Here is a 22,064-nt window from a genome sequence, read left to right as displayed (position 1 = left end):
AAAAGCTGGAGTCAGCCGGGCGCGGTGGCTCATGCCTGTAATCCCAGCACTTTGGGAGGCCGAGGCAGGTGGATCATGAGGTCAACAGATCAAGACCATCCTGGCCAACATGGTGAAACCCTGTCTCTACTAAAAATACAAAAATTAGCTGGGCGTGGTGGCGCGCCTATAGTCCCAGCTACTCGGGAGGCTGAGGCAGAAGAGTCTCTTGAACCCGAGAGCCGAAGGTTGCAGTGAGCTGAGATCGCCACTGTACTCCAGCCTGGTGACAGAGTAAGACTCTGTCACAAAGAAAAAAGAAAAACAAAAACAAAAACAAAAAACAGCTGGATTCCACTGCACACAGGCAATGACTCTTACACATGAAACTCATATTTAGATCTGTGCTATGTTTTGGGTTTTGTTTTTAAATATAATAATGCTTAAACAGATTAAACAAAGTTTTAAAAATAACAGGCACATATTACATGAAAGAAGAAATCAGGAAAATGTCTTGGGAAGAAAAAAATGTTATTGTTAAAATTCCTAAATGTCATTATAATCATTATATATAGTTCAAAAATAGCAATATTCTGATTAGTTATATAAGTTTGTTTGAAAATAAAATAATTTGGTAAATTTCCTACATGTTTAGTCTAGTATTTAGTCTTAATATAAAAAGTTGAATTTGCCAGTAGAAAATTGTAATTACTTTTTTATGAAGTAAACACACATTATGTCACTATCATTGCATGGAACAGAAAGTGAACCAAAAAACAAGATTAAGGAATAAAAAAAAAAAAGAGTATCACTATCATATAACTACATACATTAACAAAGAGACAAACATTTCCCACTGGAGATTATGTTAGGAGTTTAGCAGAAGTCTCTGAAAATACCAAAAACTGAAACAAAACTAGTAATTGCTTTTTGTTTGTTTGTTTGTTTTTTAACTATGTAGAGAATTCTTCTGGTTAAGACTAAGCATCAAAAAAAGAGATCCTCCTTAGAGCAATTATTAAACAATTCCTCTTGACCCACACTTCCAAATTAAGTCCATAGTTCTGGAATATGAAATCATTTTCATTTTAAACATAGTTGATGGAAGGCAACTTTTAAACAGAAAACTGCAGTTTAAAGTTGCCTCAAACTGAGGAAAGAACTGACCTGTAGCCATGGTAGTAACAAGCAACCACCCACAGCCAGTTGTAAATACAGTCAATCAATCAGTGACCATTGGCCTCTCTCACCAACCAATATCAATGTGGGCCACTTGCTTCTGAAAGACAGCCAATCAAACACAAACTCACTCCAATCCACAAGCCTGGGAGTATTAACCAACCCACAGCAGCCTTGCTTGGACAGCCATGTTTCTCCAGATGATGTCAACCCTCTTATGCCGCTGAGAGTCTGCCAATCCTTCAAGCCTGCTCCTCCCACAACCCTATGTAAGATCAACAGCTGCTCTGTCAGAATACAGAGTGCCTGATCAGCATAGCTCTCTTACAGAAAACAATACATTCCAACTTGGTCTTCTAACTTCAAGTACTGAAGGTTCGTAATCACTTGGAAACAACTTTTAAGTCCATTAAATTTACCACCCTTATATTTTAATTTTCTTTATAAATTACCAATGAAGTATGTAATTCCTTTGATCCATTTTATCATAAGTAAAATTATCATGATTATTAGTAAAAGAATAGTGAGTAACCACAATATTGAGCTTTTCTCTCTAATGGAATTAGAAAACTATTAATATAAACCATGTAGCTTATTACAAAGAGTCAAAAAATCCAAAAATGCATATAATTGCCAGGCAAAGGTGTTAGAATGAGCCTGTGTCAAACCTTTTTTTTTTTTTCTTTTTTTTCACATGTGAATCAGTCTAATGCTTAAAACAATACATGGAAGGGTAAACTCCACTTGCTCATTTAAAAAGTATTTATTGAGTAGCTACTTATTGCAAGCTAGGCTCTTTTCTAGACACACAAAAATCCTACTCATGGGAGTGAAATAAACACCATAACAGTAGATAGATTAGGCAAAATATACAGTGTTAGAAGAGAAAAGCTAAAGCAGGAAAATGAAATGTTTACAGGTTTGAGAGGAGGGGTGGTGGGAATTCTAGGATAGCCAGAAAAGTCCTTACTGAGAAAGGGGCTTTGAAGTAAAGAATTGAAGGAATGCAAAGAGAAAGCCAGGAGGCTAGCTGAGGAAAAGGCATCCCAGACAGAGGGAACTGCCCAGTCAGAGGTCTGCCTGGAGTATTTACGCAATAGTGATAGAAAAGGAAGAGCAAGAAGTTCAGTGAGAGCAAAGGGAATAAGAAACAGAAGTTTAAGTGAGAGAGAGAACAGGGCATATCATGTGTTGCCTTCTAGGTATGAGGAGGAACCCTGACACATACTCAGAATGAAATGGGAGGCAATCAGATGGTCTGAGCAGAGGAATGACATTCATCTGACTTATGTTTTAAATACGGCCACTGAGTTAAAGATTAATGAAAAGAAGTTTCTTTAAAAAAACGAAACGAAACAAAACAAAAACAGACCAATTAACAGTCTATTACACGCATCTAGACAGCAGATGGTGGTGGCTTGGAAATGGAAGATATGACTGGCTTCTGGATATATTCTTCAGGTACTCCTGACAAGATCTGCTGACAGACTAGATGTGAGGTGTCAGAGAGAGAGGTGAGTCAAGGATGACACCTTAGTCTCTAGCAGAGCAACTGTAAGAGTTGCCATAAATGCAAGTAGGAAAGACTATGAGAGGGGTAGGTATGAGAAAGAATATCGGTATCCCAATCTTGGACCTGGTAAGTTTGTGATACCTAACAGTTCATGACCAATCAAACAGAGATGTCAAGTAGGCAGGTTGGCATAGAAGTCTGGAATTAAGGAGAGAGATCTAGGCTGTAGACATGTGTTTGGAAATCATTAGCACACACAAGGTAGTAAAAGTCATGAGAAAGAAGATTGAGGACTGCATCCTGGGACATACCATGTGTAAAAGGTGGGATATGAGAAGAAAGCAAAACAGACTATGACAGATGAACTAGAAAGGCAGGAAGAAAAGCCAGGTGAGTGAGTGAGATCCTGAAAGCCAAGTGAAGATACTGTTATGGAGGAGAGAGTTTTCCATTGGGTCCAATATTGCTGACAGGTTAAATAAAATGAGGTCTAAGAAACAATGTCTAGATTTACAAATCAGTGGTAAACTTGAGAACAACAATCTTGGAAGAGTGGTGGGAGTGAAAATTACTGGTGTCAGCTCAAGAGTGAATAGACAGGAAATCTGAATCCATGAGTATAAACCATTCTTTCAAGGCCAACATACCTAGGGGCATGACGTTGATGATCTAATTTTCTTCTTGTTTAGCTGTATTTTTCAATTCTTATATAACTATATACTATATTTTTACCTTTTAAAAGTTTTATTAAATCATATCTATATGGCATTTTTGAAATGCCAGATGAAGGTATTAAATAAAAAATTCATTAACTTATAAAACCAAAAGACCTCTTGAACATTTCTAGATTATATAAGCTGATTATCATTTGCTCATGCTTATATATAAAGACCAAGGAAGACTAACAGTTTCAGGAGAAGTATTTCTTGCTTGATAAAAATCATCTAACTCTAGAATATTTTATACTCATCAAATATACAAAGTAATAGTCAAAATATGGAATTCTATAACAAGAATGAAAGGGGACATGTGCAGAAAATAATCTTATTTTGTAAGTCAAATTTGTCGAAATTATATGAAGCTACTGTTGAAAAATATGGTGTGTTTCCTACTGAAATACATTATCTTTTAAAAGGAAGGATAATGCCATGCATGTAGGGTACCTTTAAAAAGAGGATTCACTGCATAACAGCACATTGGTTTTAGCCCAAGGATCAGCAAATTGGTGCCTGTGGACCAAATCCAGCCCACTGCCTGTTTTCATAAGGAAATTTCCTTGAAATACAGCCACACTTATTCCCTTTATAATTCACAAGGCCTAAAATATTTGCTAACTGACTCTTTACAAAAAGAGCTGTCCAATTCTTAGTTCAGTAGATCTAAGATCCTCTGTTGTATTTTAGCAAGTCTTACCCAGTATATTGAAATGCTTATACGGAATATGAATCCCCATGTGCAATCCCTTGGCAATATTCAGATTAATTTGAGGATCTGGTATTTCAGCACTCACGCATTGAGAACAAAAAACAAAAATTTAATAAATAGAATTATGTTGCTAACAAGGTACAGTGTCAATGTAGCATGTAGCTAGCTTCCTTTTGTAACTCAGTAGATATTATGAGAATTCCAACAAAACTGGCTTAAGATGTGTGATTAAACCAAAGCCTTTAAATAGACTTTAATTGTGAAATAATAAGTACACTCCAGGTCTAACAACTTCTTTTATTAAAATGATTGCATACTACATTATTTTCTGGGTATGACAATTGTACTATTTCCTTATTGCTAAGGATTTCGACTATCTCCAACTTTTTGATATTATAATGCTATAATAAATATCCTTATACGTAAGTATATATGTAACATATGTAAATATCCTTAACATAAATATATCATATATATTTAATATTATATATATTTAACCTATTAGCCTATTATATGTTATATACTACATGTAATGTCTTTAACACATATGTGTATGTGTTTACACAAGTCATATTTTCCTGTAGGATCGCATCCCAAAAGTGAAGTTGTTAGGTGAAAGAAGTGACGTATTTGAAATTTTGATACATGCTACTAAATTACCCTGCAAAAAGGATTCTTCAATTTCATTTAACAGCAGTGTATAAAAATGCCTTTTTCTTTACATTTGCCAATACTTCCTATTTATTAAATAAAATATCAATATGATTGGAAAACATGGTATCTCATTGTTAGTTTGCATTTTTCTGATAACCAAGGAAGGCTGAATATCCTAGTAAAAGTATAAAATTTGTTCATCATGAATATTAGCCCAAATTAGAATTCATTTCATAGCACATAATTGTCTCCTGTTTTTTGTTTCTGTTTCTGTTTTTTTTTTTTTTTTTTTTTTTTTGAGATGGAGTTTCACTCTTGTTGCCCAGGCTGGAGTGCAATGGCATGATCACGGCTCACCGCAAACTCTGCCTCCCACAATCTCCACCTCCCGGGTTCAAGCGATTCTCTTGCCTCAGCCTCCTGAGTAACTGGGATTACAGGAATGCACCACTACACCTGGCTAATTCAGTAGTTTTAGTAGACACAGGGTTTCTCCATGTTGATCAGGCTGGTCTTGAACTCTCGACCTCAGGTGATTCACTTGCCTTGGCCTCCCAAAGTGCTGGATTACGGGCGTGAGCCACCGTGCCTGGCCAATTGTCTCCTGTTAAACGTTGCTGTAGACTTACCTGTCATGCTCTCCATTCTCCTTCCTAGGAATCTGCTGATTTAGTCCATCATCATCACTGCCAACAGTAGCACCATCAGTTAGGGTTCCTGTTATTTCTGTTCTATTACTTCTGTGCTTCTCTATTTCTTCTTCAACCTTGAGTAAGAGTTTGATGTTAAGGATGATTGTTATTGCTTTATTCAATACAAAGAACTTCTTTCTGCTTTCATTGATTTCATCGCTCGACTCAGTTTAATATCATAATTTTAGTCATTAAAATATTTGGTGCTTACTTTAATTTTATCACATCTGGAACTATCATCATATAATTATAATTATTTTAAGTTTATCATCAACATTTTTGTAAAGTTAGCTTCATTTCTGTTTCAATGAATGAGACAGAATTTTCCAAAATTTCAACAAGGGCCCTCCTTAATTTTGTGCTTTTATTCCCAACCACCCGTCACTATGTGTTATGAATTTTTACCTAATTTGACTGGCACAAATACAGAAATAAGAAGACAAAGACACAAAGCATGTCTTCTTCTGTCTTTTTGCCACTTGGCTTTCATATTAAACAGCCAGATTGAGAAGATACAACACTGTGGGGCTTCAGGAACAGAAAGGAAGCTTCCCTTTTCTGCACTAAGTTATTCTTTTCTCCCACTAACTTTTGTCTTTTTTTTTTTTTTTTTTCTCATGTGAATCCTGGGATATCAAAAAGGTGAAGGGGCTTACTGAAATACAAGTCTGCCACAACACAAAAAGCAGAGTGAAACTGCTGAGCTAGGGTGGAATTCTGGAAATGGGATGCTTCCCAAATTTCACTTTCAATAGCCATAAAAGTTTATAGCTGGGGGATATACAGTATAAGAGTCTACTTTAGCCTACTGTCTATTGATAACTGGGCTAACGCCAAAAATGATTAAAATGATTGATCCAAAGCCCCTAAGTGCCATTACCTAGAATTTTGTGGCGCCAAAAGAGACAATACAACTCCATAATGCTGAATCAGACAAACTCAGCAAATTAATCAGATAGGTTAAAAGTGTGACTTGGGCAAAATAATTTAATGCCTTAGCGGAGGGTGGGAGGCCTGCCCTAATCAATGTAGAAGATTCAGCTTTCTACTTTGGCATCATATACTAAGTTTTTGGCTAAGCATTTATGCTACTTATATGGAAAAAATATGTATGCCAAAACTTACTGTACTTTATTAAACAACATAACACGAAAGTCTGATTCAACAAAAACAGTGGAGAGTGGTTATATTAACAAATATATTAAAGTGTATACACTTGTTGTTGAAAAATATTTAAAGTGGTCATGATGGAATTGTAAGTTCCAACAGTTTGAGTTAAACAGATAAACCTGAAAAGCACAATAAACAGATTCATTGGCCAGGAATATTTGCTGCAGCTCTCAGGGCTGGATACTTTTTTTTTCTTTTCTAAGAGATGAGGTCTCACTATGTTGCCCAGGCTGGAATGCAGTAGCTATTCACAGGCACGATCCCACTACTGATCAGCACGGGAATTACTTATGACTTGCTCCATTTCCGACCTGGGCCAGTTCACCCTTCCTTAGCCAATCTGGTGGTGCCCCGCTCCCAGGAGGTCACCATATTGATGCTGAACTTAGTGTGAACACCTGATCGGCATAGCACACTATGGCCCAGAACGCCTGGCCTCAAGCGATCCTCCTGCTTCAGGCTCCCGAGTAGCTGAGACTACAGGTGTTTGCCACCATGCCTGCCAGATACATTTTTATATCTCTTCTTAGTCATTGCTTCCTTTCTACTGTATTCCCATCTTATTGTTAGACACAACTCATCTTTAAGTCAGTAAAAGGAAAAAGCCCTCAAGCTCCTCACATTTTCTTTAGCGATTTTCTTGATGCTTCTCCTGGTTCTGAAGGTCATATGATATATGGCTAAATGAGTTTCACAATCCATACGCCACTTGGAAGACTGACAGAGAGACTTAGGTCAATTAAGAAACAAAGATTATGAGAAAGTTTTCCTAAACTTCTATTACTTAGAAATCATCTGTTTCTACACACAATTCCAGATTTGGACAACCAAACTGTATGCTTTTCATGTACTTTTCCTAAGTTGAAAATCAGAATGGACCAGATAATTAATAGAGAAAAAACAAAGAGTGGCAGCAAGTAAAACCCTACCTCTTTCTGAAGCTGAACGTTTTCTTTCTTCAAAGCCAGGAACCCTTCTTCTAATGTGTCGACCTCATTCTTAAACTTTTGCATGTCTTGCTGTAATTCCTCATGTAGATATACTTCTGATGTTCTGTCAGAATCTGGTGGTAAAGAACTCAGATTTTCTAATTTAGGTTTCAGGCTTTTATAGTTATTTGTACTGCAACTGTCACTATTTTGGTTCATATTTTTTGTCATTTGCAAATCAAACTCTTAGAAGGGGTAGGGGACAGGAAAGAGTGAGAGCATGACAGGCAGCAACAAAAGGCAGAGAGAGGCCTGAAAGAGTATATGTATTTGCCTACAATCGAGGGATGGGTCAGCAGGACAGGACCAGCAGTTCAGTAAGGCCAGAGAAAGGGCACACGGTGGAAAGGGCTAAAGATGGAGAGCAGAGCAGAAGTTACATTATGAAAGCCTAATGTATAATTTTAAATGCATGGACACTAATGTTCTTAAGAGTGGTCCCTGGTCTTATTTGCACTGGTGATAAAACACTGTCAATGCCAAAACCAACATCCCTAGTGAACACATTTATTAACGCAAGGTGGTAGCTCATGTGGACACAGTCAAGGAGATACTATGCAGCAAATTCTTAATGAGTCTCATTAATTACTGACTTGGAAAGTTAATTCTATAATACACAAAGTTATAGAAATGATAGGAAGTACTTAATATTTGCTTTTGGAAGGTTTTTTTGTTTTTTGTTTTTTGAGATGAGGTCTCCCTCTATTGCCCAGGCTGGAGTGCAGTGGCGCAATCTCGGCTCACTGCAACCTCCACCTCCTGGGTTCAAGTGATTCTCCTGCTTCAGCCTCCTGAGTAGGTGGGATTACAGGCATGCATCACCACGCCCGGTTGGTTTTTTTTTTTTTTTGTATTTTTAGTAGAGATGGGATTTCACCATATTGGCCGGGCTGGTCTCAAACTTCTGACCTCGTGATCCACCCGCCTCGGCCTCCTAAAGTGCTGAGATTACAGGCATGGGAAGGTGCCTTTTAAGTTATAGTGCATATAGTTATAACTAACAGCTGTGAATTCAGAGCTGTAAAAATAAAGCAAAGAAACCACATTGTTTGAGTCAGCAATCTTTAGGTCTCTACTGAGTTATCCTAAATAAAATCTCACATTAGTCCCTAACCATACTTAGTCCCTACATTCTAAATATAATCCTACTTCCTAAAGAAAATCATGCTTTCCCCTAATTCTCCATTATCTAGATGTTGCTTTGGTTAAAGGAAGAATACAAATATCCTGCCAAAAGGTATTCTGTTTGGTGCAAAAGGTGAGTAAACACAAAGCACATTCTACCAGAAAAAGTTTTTTTAAGTCAGAACTATAACAGTATGCAGGCAAGCAGAGGCACTCTAGGACTGAATTCTCTATGCTTCTTTGTTACCGTCTTTGCTCTCTTTGTTTTCTGGTAGCTGTGATTGGCACAGGTCACGGAGAGTATCATTCTCTGAGAGAAGTATAACTCCAATGTTCATCTTTTCTCGTTCTGCTAAGTTCATCTGTCCCAGTTCTTTGGTTGCTGACTGATTTTCAGGCATTGATGGTGATACAGATGGACATTTATCATCAACGTTCAGAATCTTGGATCTCTGACAAGTCTTGTCACTAAGGGTCAAATTAGTAGGATGCCAATCTGAAAAATCCAAAAATGAAGTTTTCATTTTTAGGATGTAAATAACACAATAATCTGACTAACTTGTATACATGCTTTCTTCACAGAAACAGTCCTACGTCCTGCTCTCTCCCAAAACACTCTACACATTCAGGCTTATTATATTTTACATGTCCTATGCTTGCAATTCATTCAGGTAAGTTTAATTAACTATCATCTCTCACTTTTCTACATTTTTACTGTTTACTATTACTTTTATTCACTCAGCAGTCTCTATTACATATTTTTCTTTCTGTTAAGAATCTTCATGGATATAAATTTTTTATAAACAGAATTTATGTGTAACCATTTTAAGCTTAAATATACATGACAGCATTGTGTGTATGTATTGTAGAGACACAGGATTTACAAAAATTCATAATAAATACACTTTGAAAACTATTTTAATTATAATGAGATGGTCTTTCCTCAATGCCCCACTATCTTCAGAATTTACTTTCAAATACTTGGATAAACTTCATACATTTATTTGCAAAATGACAGCCATAAGGGCCCTAACTGTTCCCATATAAAAACAGGAGTAGTCTAGGATCACACTAGATCCAAAGAGCACACAGTGCCACGAAACAGGAAAGGAATACGTAACAAAACTATTTTCCTTTTTCCTATATAAACAAAATTGCTGGGATTTAAATTTTTTAAGACAAGTGAAAGAAAAAAGCCAAAAACACAGAAGTGAAACTTTGAAGTCCATTTCATCATAAAGGGCACATTTATTCACAACCACATATGTGGTTTAAAATGTTGGCTCTAAATTATGATCTGAGGATCTCTGGAGTTTCAGGTCCGGGCAGGGGAGCCAAGACGTCAAATAATACAAAATGTTACTTGCCATCTTCACTCTCGTTCTCTTTCAAGTGTACAGTGGAGCTTTTCATGACATGGTGTGTCATAACATCATAGCTCTAATGGTGACTGGGTCATAGTTCTAAAGGCTATTGGAATGTATGGCTGTGCATGCTTGTTTTTCAAATATTTTAGTTTTTGTTTCTAAAATAGTAAATACCAAAAGATACAACCGACTTAAATAAAAGCTCTTTGGAATCTACAATCATTTTTATTTATTTTAATTATTTATTTATCATTATGAAGAGAGTTTAATTGAGATCCAGTCATTTGATAGAAAACCAGAGCTTCCTGTGTCAATAAGGACTGACCTCAAAAATGTAATGTGACCAGATAAAAGAAAGTTGCAAAATATGTAGAGTGTACAACAATTTATATACAATTTTAGGATGAGAAAACAAATTCTACATATTATTTATGATCATACACATATGTAACAAAATGTTTTAAAAGGGAATGTACATGATAAATGCTTAATTCCGGGTGTCGGTTACCTCTAGGCAATAATATTTAATCATATAAAATACTTCCTTTTTTTGAAGTATTATCTCATTTCACCACCCTCCATCATATCCACCTGCTTCTTTTCCCTTCATTTACTCCTTATACTCTCTGCCTTCCACATTCTTTATTCCCCCTTTTACTCTTATTCTCTTCCTTCTATCCTGACATTGCATATCTAGGGTTCAGTACTATCCACAGTTCCAGGCATTCACTGGGGGGTCTTGGAACATATCGCCCATGGATAAGCAGGGAAAACTGTACATTTTGTTGTGTAGGTCTATGGGTACTGTGCTATGTTATATGGCAAAACATAGGGAAGAGATCAGGGACAAGGATCTTTGCAAAGGCTTTTCAGCTGCCAGTGGAGAAGAGCTCAAGGGAGACCAATGTACTCACTCTCACTACTCCTCTTCTGGGGCAGATGCTGGTTATGTTTACTTAGTTCTAGCTATTTTCTCTAGCACAAACAAGGCTCAAATTCACCTCCCATTTTATCTCCCATGGAAAGAACCACTGGAAAGATCACTCCCTTAAAGAGCTTATTCACTCTGAGCCATATCATTCACTCAGAGAGAAGCTTAAGAAGAAACACTGCCGGCCGGGCGCGGTGGCTCAAGCCTGTAATCCCAGCACTTTGGGAGGCCGAGATGGGCGGATCACGAGGTCAGGAGATCGAGACCATCCTGGCTAACACGGTGAAACCCCGTCTCTACTAAGAAATACAAAAAAAAGCCGGGCGAGGTGGCAGCGCCTGTAGTCCCAGCTACTCGGGAGGCTGAGGCCGGAGAATGGCGTGAACCCGGGAGGCGGAGCTTGCAGTGAGCTGAGATCCGGCCACTGCACTCCAGCCTGGGCGACAGCGCGAGACTCCGTCTCAAAAAAAAAAAAAAAAAAAAAAGAAGAAACACTGCCACGGTGGTGGCAGGTTGCCAGGGAGAACTACCTGATATGAAAAATATATATGAACAGAACTATCAGCTCACTCAAGCTGCCAGAATGTGCCAACAGTTGTTACTCTCTCTGGTGAAAACAAAATTATTTTTCACTTCTTGTAAAGAAAAACACTGGTATTGCCTATGACAGAGCATCTAGTTGTAGATGAGCCATATTATAATAATATAGACTATTTTCAAGCTCATCCCTAAAAGGAAGACAACCAGAGAGGAATATATTTATTCACCTGTAGTGTTCACTGCCTGATTTTCTTTTTAAGTGCAAGTTAAGTATGCAAGACTTTGTGATTCCAGTTTTATAAAGTCCAGCTCTTGAGATTATCCCGTCCCATTGCTAGAGTCTATCTGGACCCATCTCCTAGAGCACAATGGTCCAGTTAGTGCTGTGGAGTACTGCATGATGCCATTTTTCCCCACCCTCCCCATTACATAGCAAATGTCTACAGAAACCACGCTTTCTCGGCATGTCAGGTCATATGCCATCAGATCCTATTCCGATGAACAAAACATGAGGAAAACAAAGGCAAGGACAAAGAACATCTAAAATGACAGAATCAAATTACCATGGAACTTTATTGTTTAAATATTCAAAAAGATATCCACCACTGTTTTATTCCAACTATATGACTGGTCTGGAAAAAGCAAAACTATGGAGACACCAAAAAGACCAATGGTTGCTAGAAGCCAGTGGAGAGGAAAAGATGATAAAGGATAGAGGTGGAGGATAGAGGATATTTAGGGCAGTGAAACTATTTTGTCTATGACACTACAAGGGTGTATACATGCCATTACACATTTGTCCAGCACCATAGAATGTACAACACCAAGAGTGAACCCTAATGTAAACTATGGATCTTGGGGGTGATGTGTCTGTCAAGGTAGATTCCTCAACTCTAACTCTGATGAACTCTGATGGGGGTTACTGATAATGAGGGAGGCTGTTCATATGTCAGGGGTCATGGGGAATATGGAAAATCTCTGTACCTTCTCAATTTTGCTGTGAATCTAAGACTGTTCGGAAAATAATGTTATTAATTTTAAAAAAACATACTCAACTGAACTTGCTATTATCCTAAATTATAAAAGGACAGAGTCACCTTGAAAATTGCAAATCACTAAAGATCAAGGTAACAGAATATGCGTGCTATCTCCCAAACTGAAGCATACAAAAACACATAAAGCAATTAATTTTAATTGCATACTTAGGCAAAAATGTTGATAAAAATGATTGAATATCTACTCTTATTTGATAATTATAAACAGGGATTTAGCATAATATGAATCAAAACTGGTCCATCCCTGAAAATAAAATGAAAGACAATTTTTATTCTAATTTTAAATCAGAACACATTATGCCTATTTTATCCCACAATTTTGCTGAAAGGCTAATCAGATAAGAAGGACAGGTTATAATTACTTAATATTGTCATAGTAACTGATGTACCAATACCTGTTAAGTATTCACCGCATGACAAAAATGTAAGCAGCCTTGCTACTTTATATGAATAATGCAATGGAAACCAGTACAATGTTATGGTCTATCATATTGTTTGCTATTATATTACATAAAATTTTAAGGTAACACCAAATATTTAGTCAGGGTCACAGCTGCTGGGCAGCAAAGATTTCATATAGCAGGCACGAGACATCCATCCTTAGAAAGGCTTGCTTGCAGGGCTAGTCCTTGGCTGGTGTTTGAGACCTTGAATTTGGGAGGGTTCCCACCATTCCCTAACTTAGAAGAAGGGAATGGCTCACTGTGCCTAAACTGTTTGTGGAAATGTGGTTTACTATGAACAATTAATTTCCTCCTGGGAGTCTAGAATTTTGTTACATGTGAGGGAGAGGAAAGGTTGCCTATGTGACTAGCCTCCCTCGAAAACATGGGTGCTGAGCCTCTAATGAAACTCTGGTAAGGTAGATAACACTGCACATGTGTCGTCAAAATTTGAGGCTGGGGGAATTAAGCATATCCTGCTAACTACACAGGAGATGACTCCTGTAGCTTGTGCCTGGCTTCCTCTAGACTTTGACACATGCACCTTTTCCCTTCTCGAATTTTGCTTTGTGTCTTTTCATTGTATTAAGTGTAATAAATCAAAGCCCCGAGTATAACTGTCTGCTGAGTCCTGTGAGTCCTTCTCAGTGAATTACCAAACCTAGGGTGGTCTTGGGAACCCCTGAGAAATTGCATTATACAATTTTTTTATTGTTTAAGTTGATGTGTTACATGTGACTACAATCAGAAGGTTATTTCACAGAATGCCTTTCCCTAATCTGCTTATTTTTTATTTTTTGACATTTGCCTTGGAGATTTTTGTACAGTGGTGTGATCTTGGCTCACTGCAGCCTCTGCCTCCCAGGTTCAAGTGATTCTCCTGCCTCAGCCTCCCAAGTAGCTAGGACCACAGGCGTGTGCCACCACACCTGGCTAATTTTTTGTGTGTATTTTTAGTAGAGACAGGTTTCACCATGTTGGCCAGAATGGTCTTGATCTCCTGACCTTGTGATCTACCCTCCTTGGCCTCCCAAAGTGCTGGGATTATAGGCGTGAGCCACCGTGCCCGGCCCAAGATCAACTCATTTCTATAGTGTTAAAAAGTCTGGGCAGTGAGTGGTGGCCCACGTCTGTAATCCTAGCACTTGGAAGGCCGAGGCGGGTGGATCACTTGAAGTCAGGAGTTTGAGACCAGCCTGTCAAATGTACCGAAACCCTGTCTCTACTAAAAATACAAAAATTAGCTGGGCATGGTGGCTCGCGATTATAATCCCAGCTACTTGGGAGGCTGAGGCATGAGAATCACTTGAACCTGGGAGGCAGAGGTTGCAGTGAGCTGAGAGAACGACACTGCACTCCAGCTTGGGTGACAGAGTGAGACTTTGTCTCAAACAAAAAAAAAGAGTCTGTCATAAGCTTGCCTTAGGTATTCACTTCATTCCCAACCATTCACATCTCATATGTTTTGCACTAGCAAAACTGAACTGCTCATAAATGCTGCAAAGTTTACTCAAGCATCTTACTTTTGCACTTGCTGTTCCTTCTGCCAAAGACACAATCTTCTGCCCACATCAGCCTTGTGCCTCTTTACCTAGAAAAGTTCTACTCACTCTGTATGCTTACCTTAAATTCTACCCACTTTTTTACAGGTTTCATTCCTCACCACATAAAGTGTCTGGCACATATTTAACATAATAAATGATTACCATATGCTTCCAGAGGGCATGTAACACGCAGTAGTAGGCACTGAATAAATAATTAAGCAAATAATTAAAATGACAATGATAATAACAAGCTCCTGGGTTTTGTTTGTTTGTTTTTCTTTTTTGAGACAGGATCTCACTCTGTTACCCAGACAGGAGTGCAGTGGCATGATCATAGCTCACTGTAGCCTCAAACACCCAGGCTCAAGCAATCCTCCCACCTCAGTCTCCCAAGTAGCTGGAAGACCAGGCACCTGGCACCATGCCCAGCTAATGTTTTATTATTATTATTATTATTTTTTTTTTTTTTTTTTGAGACGGAGTCTTGCTCTGTCGCCCAGGCTGGAGTGCAGTGGCCGGATCTCAGCTCACTGCAAGCTCTGCCTCCCGGGTTCCCGCCATTCTCCTGCCTCAGCCTCCCGAGTGGCTGGGACTACAGGCGCCCGCCGCCTCGCCCGGCTAGTTTTTTGTATTTTTTTAGTAGAGACGGGGTTTCACCGTGTTAGCCAGATGGTCTCGATCTCCTGACCTCGTGATCCGCCCGTCTCGGCCTCCCAAAGTGCTGGGATTATAGGCTTGAGCCACCGCGCCCGGCCTGTGAAACATTTTTATACTTTTATTACAATTTATTGAGCCTAGAGTTGGGCTATTTGAATATTTATTATGATAATCTTTTGGCTAATGGTAACAGCATACCTTGCTCTAACAAAATAACTGTTAACATAACAATTAACCAGCAGGTAGAAAAACACATCTTGTTCTAATGAAGTAAATATACCTCATTCAATTTAAAATTAGGGGGAAAGTCAATAATAGTGACACCTTGTTGGTTTATAAGTATGTGACATGACCTGTTCTTCCCAACAAGGAATTGCTTTTCTGACTTCTGCACTCAGAAGGTATCTTTAAAAAATAATTTCCCATTAGTATTAGTGCACATTGGGTATGTTTTGCAGGGTTTTTTTTTTTTTTTTCTGAGACAGGGTCTCACTCTGTCATCCAGGTTGTGATCACGATCACAGCTCACTACAGCCTTGACTCCCAGGCTCAAGCAATCCTCCCATCTCAGCCTCCCAAGCAGCTGGGATTACAGGTGTGCACCAAAACACCCAGCTAATTTTTTATTTGTTTTTGTAGAGATGTGGTCTCACTATGTCACTCACGCTGGTCTGAAACTTCTGGATGCAAGCGATCCTCACACCTAGGCCTCTCAACGTGCTGGGACTACAGGTGTGGACCAGCACACCTGGCCATTTCGCAGTTCTTATTGCCATTTGTTTATGGTGCTAGAAAGGTATTGCTGAGTTTCCAGTTTTGAAACTAATTTCTTTTTTTTAGTGACACAAATCACTCTGTAATATAGTTAGCCTTTGAACAACACGGATTTGAACTGCAGGGGTCTGCTTATAAGCAGATTTTCTCCCACCTGAGACAGCGAAGACCAATCTTCCTCTTCCTCCTTCTCCTTAGCCTGCTCAACTTGAAGACTATGATGAAGAGTTATAAAATGATCCACTTGCATTTAATGAACAGTAAGCATATTTTTTCTTCCTCATGATTTTCTTAACAGTTTATTTCTCTAGCTTCCTTTATTGTAAGAATACAGCATATTAATACATATACCATACCAAACATACCTTAATTGACTATGTTATCAATAAGGCTGCTGGTCGCCGGGCGCAGTGGCTCACGCCTGTAATCCTAGCACTTTGGGAGGCCGAGACGGGTGGATCACAAGGTCAGGAGATCAAGACCATCCTGGCTAACATGGTGAAACCCCGTCTCTACTAAAAATATGAAAAATTAGCCAGGCGTGGTGGCAGGCGCCTGTAGTCCCACCTACTCGGGAGGCTGAGGCAGGAGAATGGCATGAACCCGGAAGGCAGAGCTTGCAGTGAGCCGAGATGGCGCCACTGCACTCCAGCCTGTGTGACAGAGCAAGACTCTGTCTCAAAAAAAAAAAAAAAAAAAAAAAAAAAAAAAAAAAAAAAAAAAAAAAAGGCTGCTGGTCAACAGTTGGCTATTAGTAGTCACGTTCTTGGGGAAGTCAAAAGTTATACACAGATTTTTGACTGCAGAGGGGATCAAGCATCCCTAAATTCCATGTTGTTAAGGGCCAACTGTAATTGATATTCATTTACTAAACATAAGTCATTTATTTTAAAAATTAAATAGAAGTTCCAATTTCATAACAAGTCTAATTCATTATAGTGTGACTATAAAGAAAACGTACAACTTACTAACTTAAAAATATCTTTTTCCTATTTATACAAAAATATCACATAGGATGTTAGGGACCATAATTAAATAAATTTTTTTCAGACCAGATTGTTTGAAAAAATAAATGACCTGCAATTAACTTTTTAAATAATTGTGAAATCTAACCTACCCAGAAAGAAATTAAGAGAAAAATGTACAACAACTTACACACACATGGATTATTTTTAAACTGCTCTTTCATGATCAAAACTTCCTTACTCTTACTTTTTTTTATCTATGGTAGGACCACCGAAAATAATTCACTATCAGAAGTCTTACCTGGATTGTTATTTTGAGGAAGACTTTCAGGTGTCTGTTTTTCCTTATATTCAGGAATTAGTTGCTGAATGCTATGGAAAAAATGTAATAAATGAAATTACTCTTTCAAAACAAATGAAAAATACCAAATATATGAAATTTTTAGAGTATTTCAAACAATATCAGAGTTAATATCAGAACTTTAATTATCCCATATACTTCAATATGTGAGTTCTACCAACTTCTCTATAAGCTTCTAAAGAAGAAAAAAAGACAAGTACTCATGAATTGAAGGGAGTATATAGCTCCGTAAACTAACTCACATTAGCTTGGCATAATGGAAGGTGTCCTAGCGCTATTACCAGCAGCTATTTGTTCTCTGACAATTTGCTTCTCTTAGGTTCAATGTATTCTTCTAAAAAGCAAGGATTTTACTGCCTTATTTCACTAGGTTGTTAAAGATTTAACGAGATAACGTTTTGTAAATGCTCAGAGAAACAGTGAAGCAATGAAATAACTTGTCCTTGCGCTTTATTGCCGAAATGGTTTTGGAATCGCAAGTAAAACCCAATGTGTATTTTTTCCAGAGATTCTAATATGCAAATGTTGCAGTTTTCCAAAACTGTAATTAAGTACTAGTTTTGCTTATTAGTTTTTCTATTCTTTGTGGCTTACAATTTTGGGCATCACAGCTATTTCATAGTTTGTAACTAAATTTACTTATAAATATATTATTTCATCAAACTAGATAACATCACTGTGCCCTATTACTGAGCTCATCAATCACGTCAAGGGCAGAAAGCTAATAGATGTCAAGACCTAGCTTGGACTCCTGTTCCATACAGACTCAAGCCCTGAATCGGCAGATCTTTGTTAGAACGATGCTCAATCCCCATGTTTATCTCCAACTGACATGGAAAACAACATTCTACTTTTATTTTTTGTTTTCAGTTCCATGAAAGAGATGCAAGTTGACATTCTCTCATTTCTGAGATACATACTAACAATATATTTATTTGCACACAACATCCCACTTGTTACTCAGCTCCATTCTCACTCCATAGATCACCTTACTGCATATTTTTGTAGTGAAAAATCACAATTATTAATATTAGGTGACACCCAGTTTGCTTTGATTCACACTGTTTCTTTGGAGCTAGTCAGCAAATAGTCAAATGAACTTCCAGTGATTGCGCAAAATATGGACCACTTCAAAAATCTGTGCATCATCCTTATACAGGGGCCATGCTAATTTTCTCTGCATTTTGTTTCGATTTTAGTATATGTTTGCTGCTGAAGCAAGTACAAAGATCTCCGTTTTTTGTTTTTTGTTTTTTTTTTTTTTTGAGACAGAGTCTCGCTCTGTCATCCAGGCTGGAGTGCAGTGGTGTGATCTCCGTTCACTGCAAGCTCTGCCTCCCCAGTTCATGCCATTCTCCTGCCTTAGCCTCCCGAGTAGCTGGGACTATAGGCACCTACCACCACACCCGGCTAATTTTTCTCATATTTTTAGTAGAGACAGGGTTTCACCGTGTTAGCCAGGATGGTCTCGATCACCTGACCTCGTGATCCACCCGCCTCAGCCTCCCAAATTGCTAGGATTACAGGTGTGCCCTGCCAAAGCTCTCCTTTTATACATGGATACTCATGATTCATGGATGAGGCTTAGCTCTGTTAAATCCAACTAACATACTTGAGACTCAGAATTCTGGTGACAGTTTCCTGCCACAACTCTGGGAAAGGATAATATGGGACCTTCCACGAGCTAAGAAAAGGTATCATACTGGATATAAAGGGGCCTTAGCATACAGATCTGGTAGCAATGAAAAAAGGAAACTCACCTCTTTCTGCAACATTATTTGAACTGAACCCCGAGGGCCTAAAGGATAACTTATCATGAAGGTCTTGGCTAAGTCTAGGGTGAGATAAAAAGCATAACAGGTGGAGTTTCACCATGTTGGTCAGGCTGGTCTCGAACTTCTGACCTCGTGATCTGCCCTCCTCGGCCTCCCAAAGTGCTGGGATTACAGGCATGAGCCACCGAGCCCGGTCAACATGATGTTTTTAAGGATGGAAGGAACCTGAGCGATAGTAGAATGTGTCTGCTGTATAATAGGTATTCAGCTTATGTTTGACGAATAAATTGAGAAAATGGATAAACAGTGGGGAAGTGCAATATTTTTTAAGAAAACTCCTGTAAAGTAGAGCAACACTTTTGCAATAGTAATAATCATTTATATTTGCTCCCGTCTCACTAAGAGGCCTAGGCCCCGACCCCTCCGAGGTTTCCCCATCCCGGGTGCCATGGGGCCTGCGGGCACCACAAAGCCGGTGTCCCGGACAGGATGGCGGGCCCGCCTCCTTCGCCTGGCCATTACCTCTTCTTCCTATCCCTCTTGTCCACGCCAGTGTCTCCAGGAGCCAGGACGCGCTCCACCCCAGGGACGTCGCCCGACCGGGCAGCTCTGTGGAGCTCACAGAGATATTCCAGGCGGACGTCGTGCTGGGGCTGGTCTAAGGCGCCCTCATCGTGCTCGCTTTCGACGGCGCTGTTTTTCCACCAGCGCTGGTCCTCCTGGCTCTCGACGCTAGGGGTCTTCCTCATGGCAGAGACTGCCGGCGTCAGAGACCCCTCAGTCCCTCCCCGCTTTTCTCCACCCCAGAAGGCCATCAGTAGCGAGCTACTGCCTCGGCCACAACCTCCCAGCAGGAAAGCCCGCGGTTTCCAATCTGTGAAAGGAGCACCGCCAAGCCAGAAATGCCAAGCCAAGCGATCACTGCCACGCCACGCCAAGCGACCACCGCCAAGCCAAGCGACCACCGCCAAGCCGAGCGATCACCGCCAAGCCGAGCAACCACCGCAAAGCCTCGCGGGTAAGGCCAAGCCATGCGGGTAAGGCCAAGCCAAACCGTTACATACCAGTGCGCCTGCGCGCCGGTGACGTCACTGCACCTGCAGTTCCAGCCTCCCAGAAAAAAAACTCCTTGGCCTGCAGGTGGCGCTGCAGCTCCAGCGCCAGCCTGGGCTGGCGGATCCTCCCTGGGAGGGTTCGGGATGGCAGCGCCCAGCCTGCCTGTCATGAGTGACGCCTCACAGCGCCGCCGGCGCACCTGCTCCTCGGTTTGCTCGGTTCAGGGGTGCAGGCCAGTTCCCGCCCCCGGTGCCGCCATCGCTTGGCCGCCCCGGGCTTGGCCACCGCAGCGAAGCTGCCCCGGGGTCCGCGCTGCAGGACGCAAGCGGAGTCGGATGGCTGGGTCAGAGCGGGCTGTCCGTCCAGCGGGAAGGGTCTGCCCGACCCAGCTGTCCTTCCAGCTCCTACCCGGCCTGCGCCCGGAGCCAGGGACCAGCTCTGGACATTTCGCTGCTTTAGGATGGGGCCGAGCAGCCGCTCCCCGCCCTGTGCTGCAGCTGCCACGCGCATCTGCCCAGGGTCCGTGCGGCTGGCGACCCAGGCGGGTCGGGGAACGCCTGGTGCCACCGGGGTTGTTAGCCTCCAGTCCGTCCTGACCCTGCAGCCCGCGAGCACCAGTGAGATTTAAGAAAAGTGACAGCTGGGCGCAGTGGCTCACACCGGTAATGCCAGTGCTTTGGGAGGTCGAGGCAGGCGGATCACTTGAGGTCAGGAGTTCGAGGCCAGCCTGGCCAACATGGTGAAACCCTGTCTCTACTAAAAATACAAAAATCAGTTGGGCGTGATGGCACACGCCTGTAGTCCCAGCTACTCCGGAGGCTGAGACAGGAGAATCGCTTGAACCCGGGAGGTGGACGTTGCAGTGAGCTGTTATAGTGCCACCGAACTCCAGCCTGGGCGACAGAGCAAGACTCCGTCTCAAAAAAAGAAAGAAAGTAAAAGAAGGAAGGAGAGAAAGAAGGAAGGAAGGAAGGAAGGAAGGAAGGAAGGAAGGAAGGAAGGAAGGAAGGAAGGAAGGAAGGGAGGGAGGGAGGGAGGGAGGGAGGGAGGGAGGGAGGGAGGGGACAAAGGAGAATCTAGAGAGCACTCAAATACTAATTCTTTAGGACAATTAAGACAGATCGCGTTATGAAAAACAGATTTTGTCACTGAAGCCTCAGGGCTTCAGCCTAGGTCCTGCGCTGCTCACCCACAGAAAGCCAATCACTGAGATGAGTATTGCAAAGGAAGAAGGCTTTAATCAGGTGCTGCAGCCCAGGAGATGGGAGCTCAGTCTCAAATCCATCTCTCTGATCAACTAAAATTAGGGATTTGTAGTATAGCAAGGAAGAAATGTGACTATGTATAAGAAAACATGAACTAGGAAGGAGTAAGGGAGCAATCATTTAAAAAAGGATCTTCGGCCAGTTGCAGTGGCTCCAGGCCTGTAATCCCAGCGCTTTGGGAAGCCAGGGCGGGCGGATCATGAGGTCAAGAGATCGAGACCATCCTGGCTAACATGGTGACCCCCTGTTCTCTACTAAAAATGCAAAACTTAGTTGGGTGTGGTAGCACGTGCCTGTAGTCCCAGCTACTGGGGAGGCCGAGACAAAAGAATCACTTGAACCCGGGAGGCGGAGATTGCAGTGAGCCAAGATTGTGCCACTGCACTCCAGCCTGGCGACAGGGCTAGACTCCATCTCAAAAAAATAAAATAAAAAAGTAATATCTTCACCTTGGCTCCTCAATCTTGGCATGATTCCCCCTGTGAGTGGTTTCTGGGGTCTCAGTTGGCATTTAGTCACACGTATGACATTGCACATATTGTGTGCACGTCTGCACAGCTCAGCAGCGTCCTGGGTGAGCCTTGAAGGGTGATCTTCACATAAGC

The 22,064-nt window shown here is 40.6% G+C and overlaps 1 protein-coding gene and 1 non-coding gene across 2 annotated transcripts in view; both read right to left on the bottom strand.

The window, feature by feature from the left end:
* The window catches only part of LOC112610183 (coiled-coil domain-containing protein 144A-like), a 78,153-nt gene extending 58,063 nt beyond the window's left edge, over positions 1-20,090 (bottom strand). Inside the window, exons 1-5 of the mRNA XM_025363508.1 lie at positions 19,661-20,090; positions 17,304-17,374; positions 8,963-9,222; positions 7,542-7,784; positions 5,380-5,516 (exon numbers count right to left, since the gene is read on the bottom strand). Coding sequence (XP_025219293.1) covers positions 5,380-5,516; positions 7,542-7,784; positions 8,963-9,222; positions 17,304-17,374; positions 19,661-19,953 — 1,004 coding nt within the window. The 5' untranslated portion in view covers positions 19,954-20,090. The remainder of the gene's footprint in view (positions 1-5,379; positions 5,517-7,541; positions 7,785-8,962; positions 9,223-17,303; positions 17,375-19,660) is intronic.
* Positions 18,478-18,582, bottom strand: LOC112610418. Its single transcript, XR_003116328.1, has one exon. It is a non-coding gene; the product is annotated as a U6 spliceosomal RNA (small nuclear RNA).
* Positions 20,091-22,064: the final 1,974 nt, after the last annotated feature.

This window comes from Theropithecus gelada, chromosome 16 (assembly GCF_003255815.1).
Source record: "Theropithecus gelada isolate Dixy chromosome 16, Tgel_1.0, whole genome shotgun sequence".
NCBI lineage: Eukaryota > Metazoa > Chordata > Mammalia > Primates > Cercopithecidae > Theropithecus > Theropithecus gelada.
This window is presented reverse-complemented; position numbering and strand designations above follow the sequence as displayed.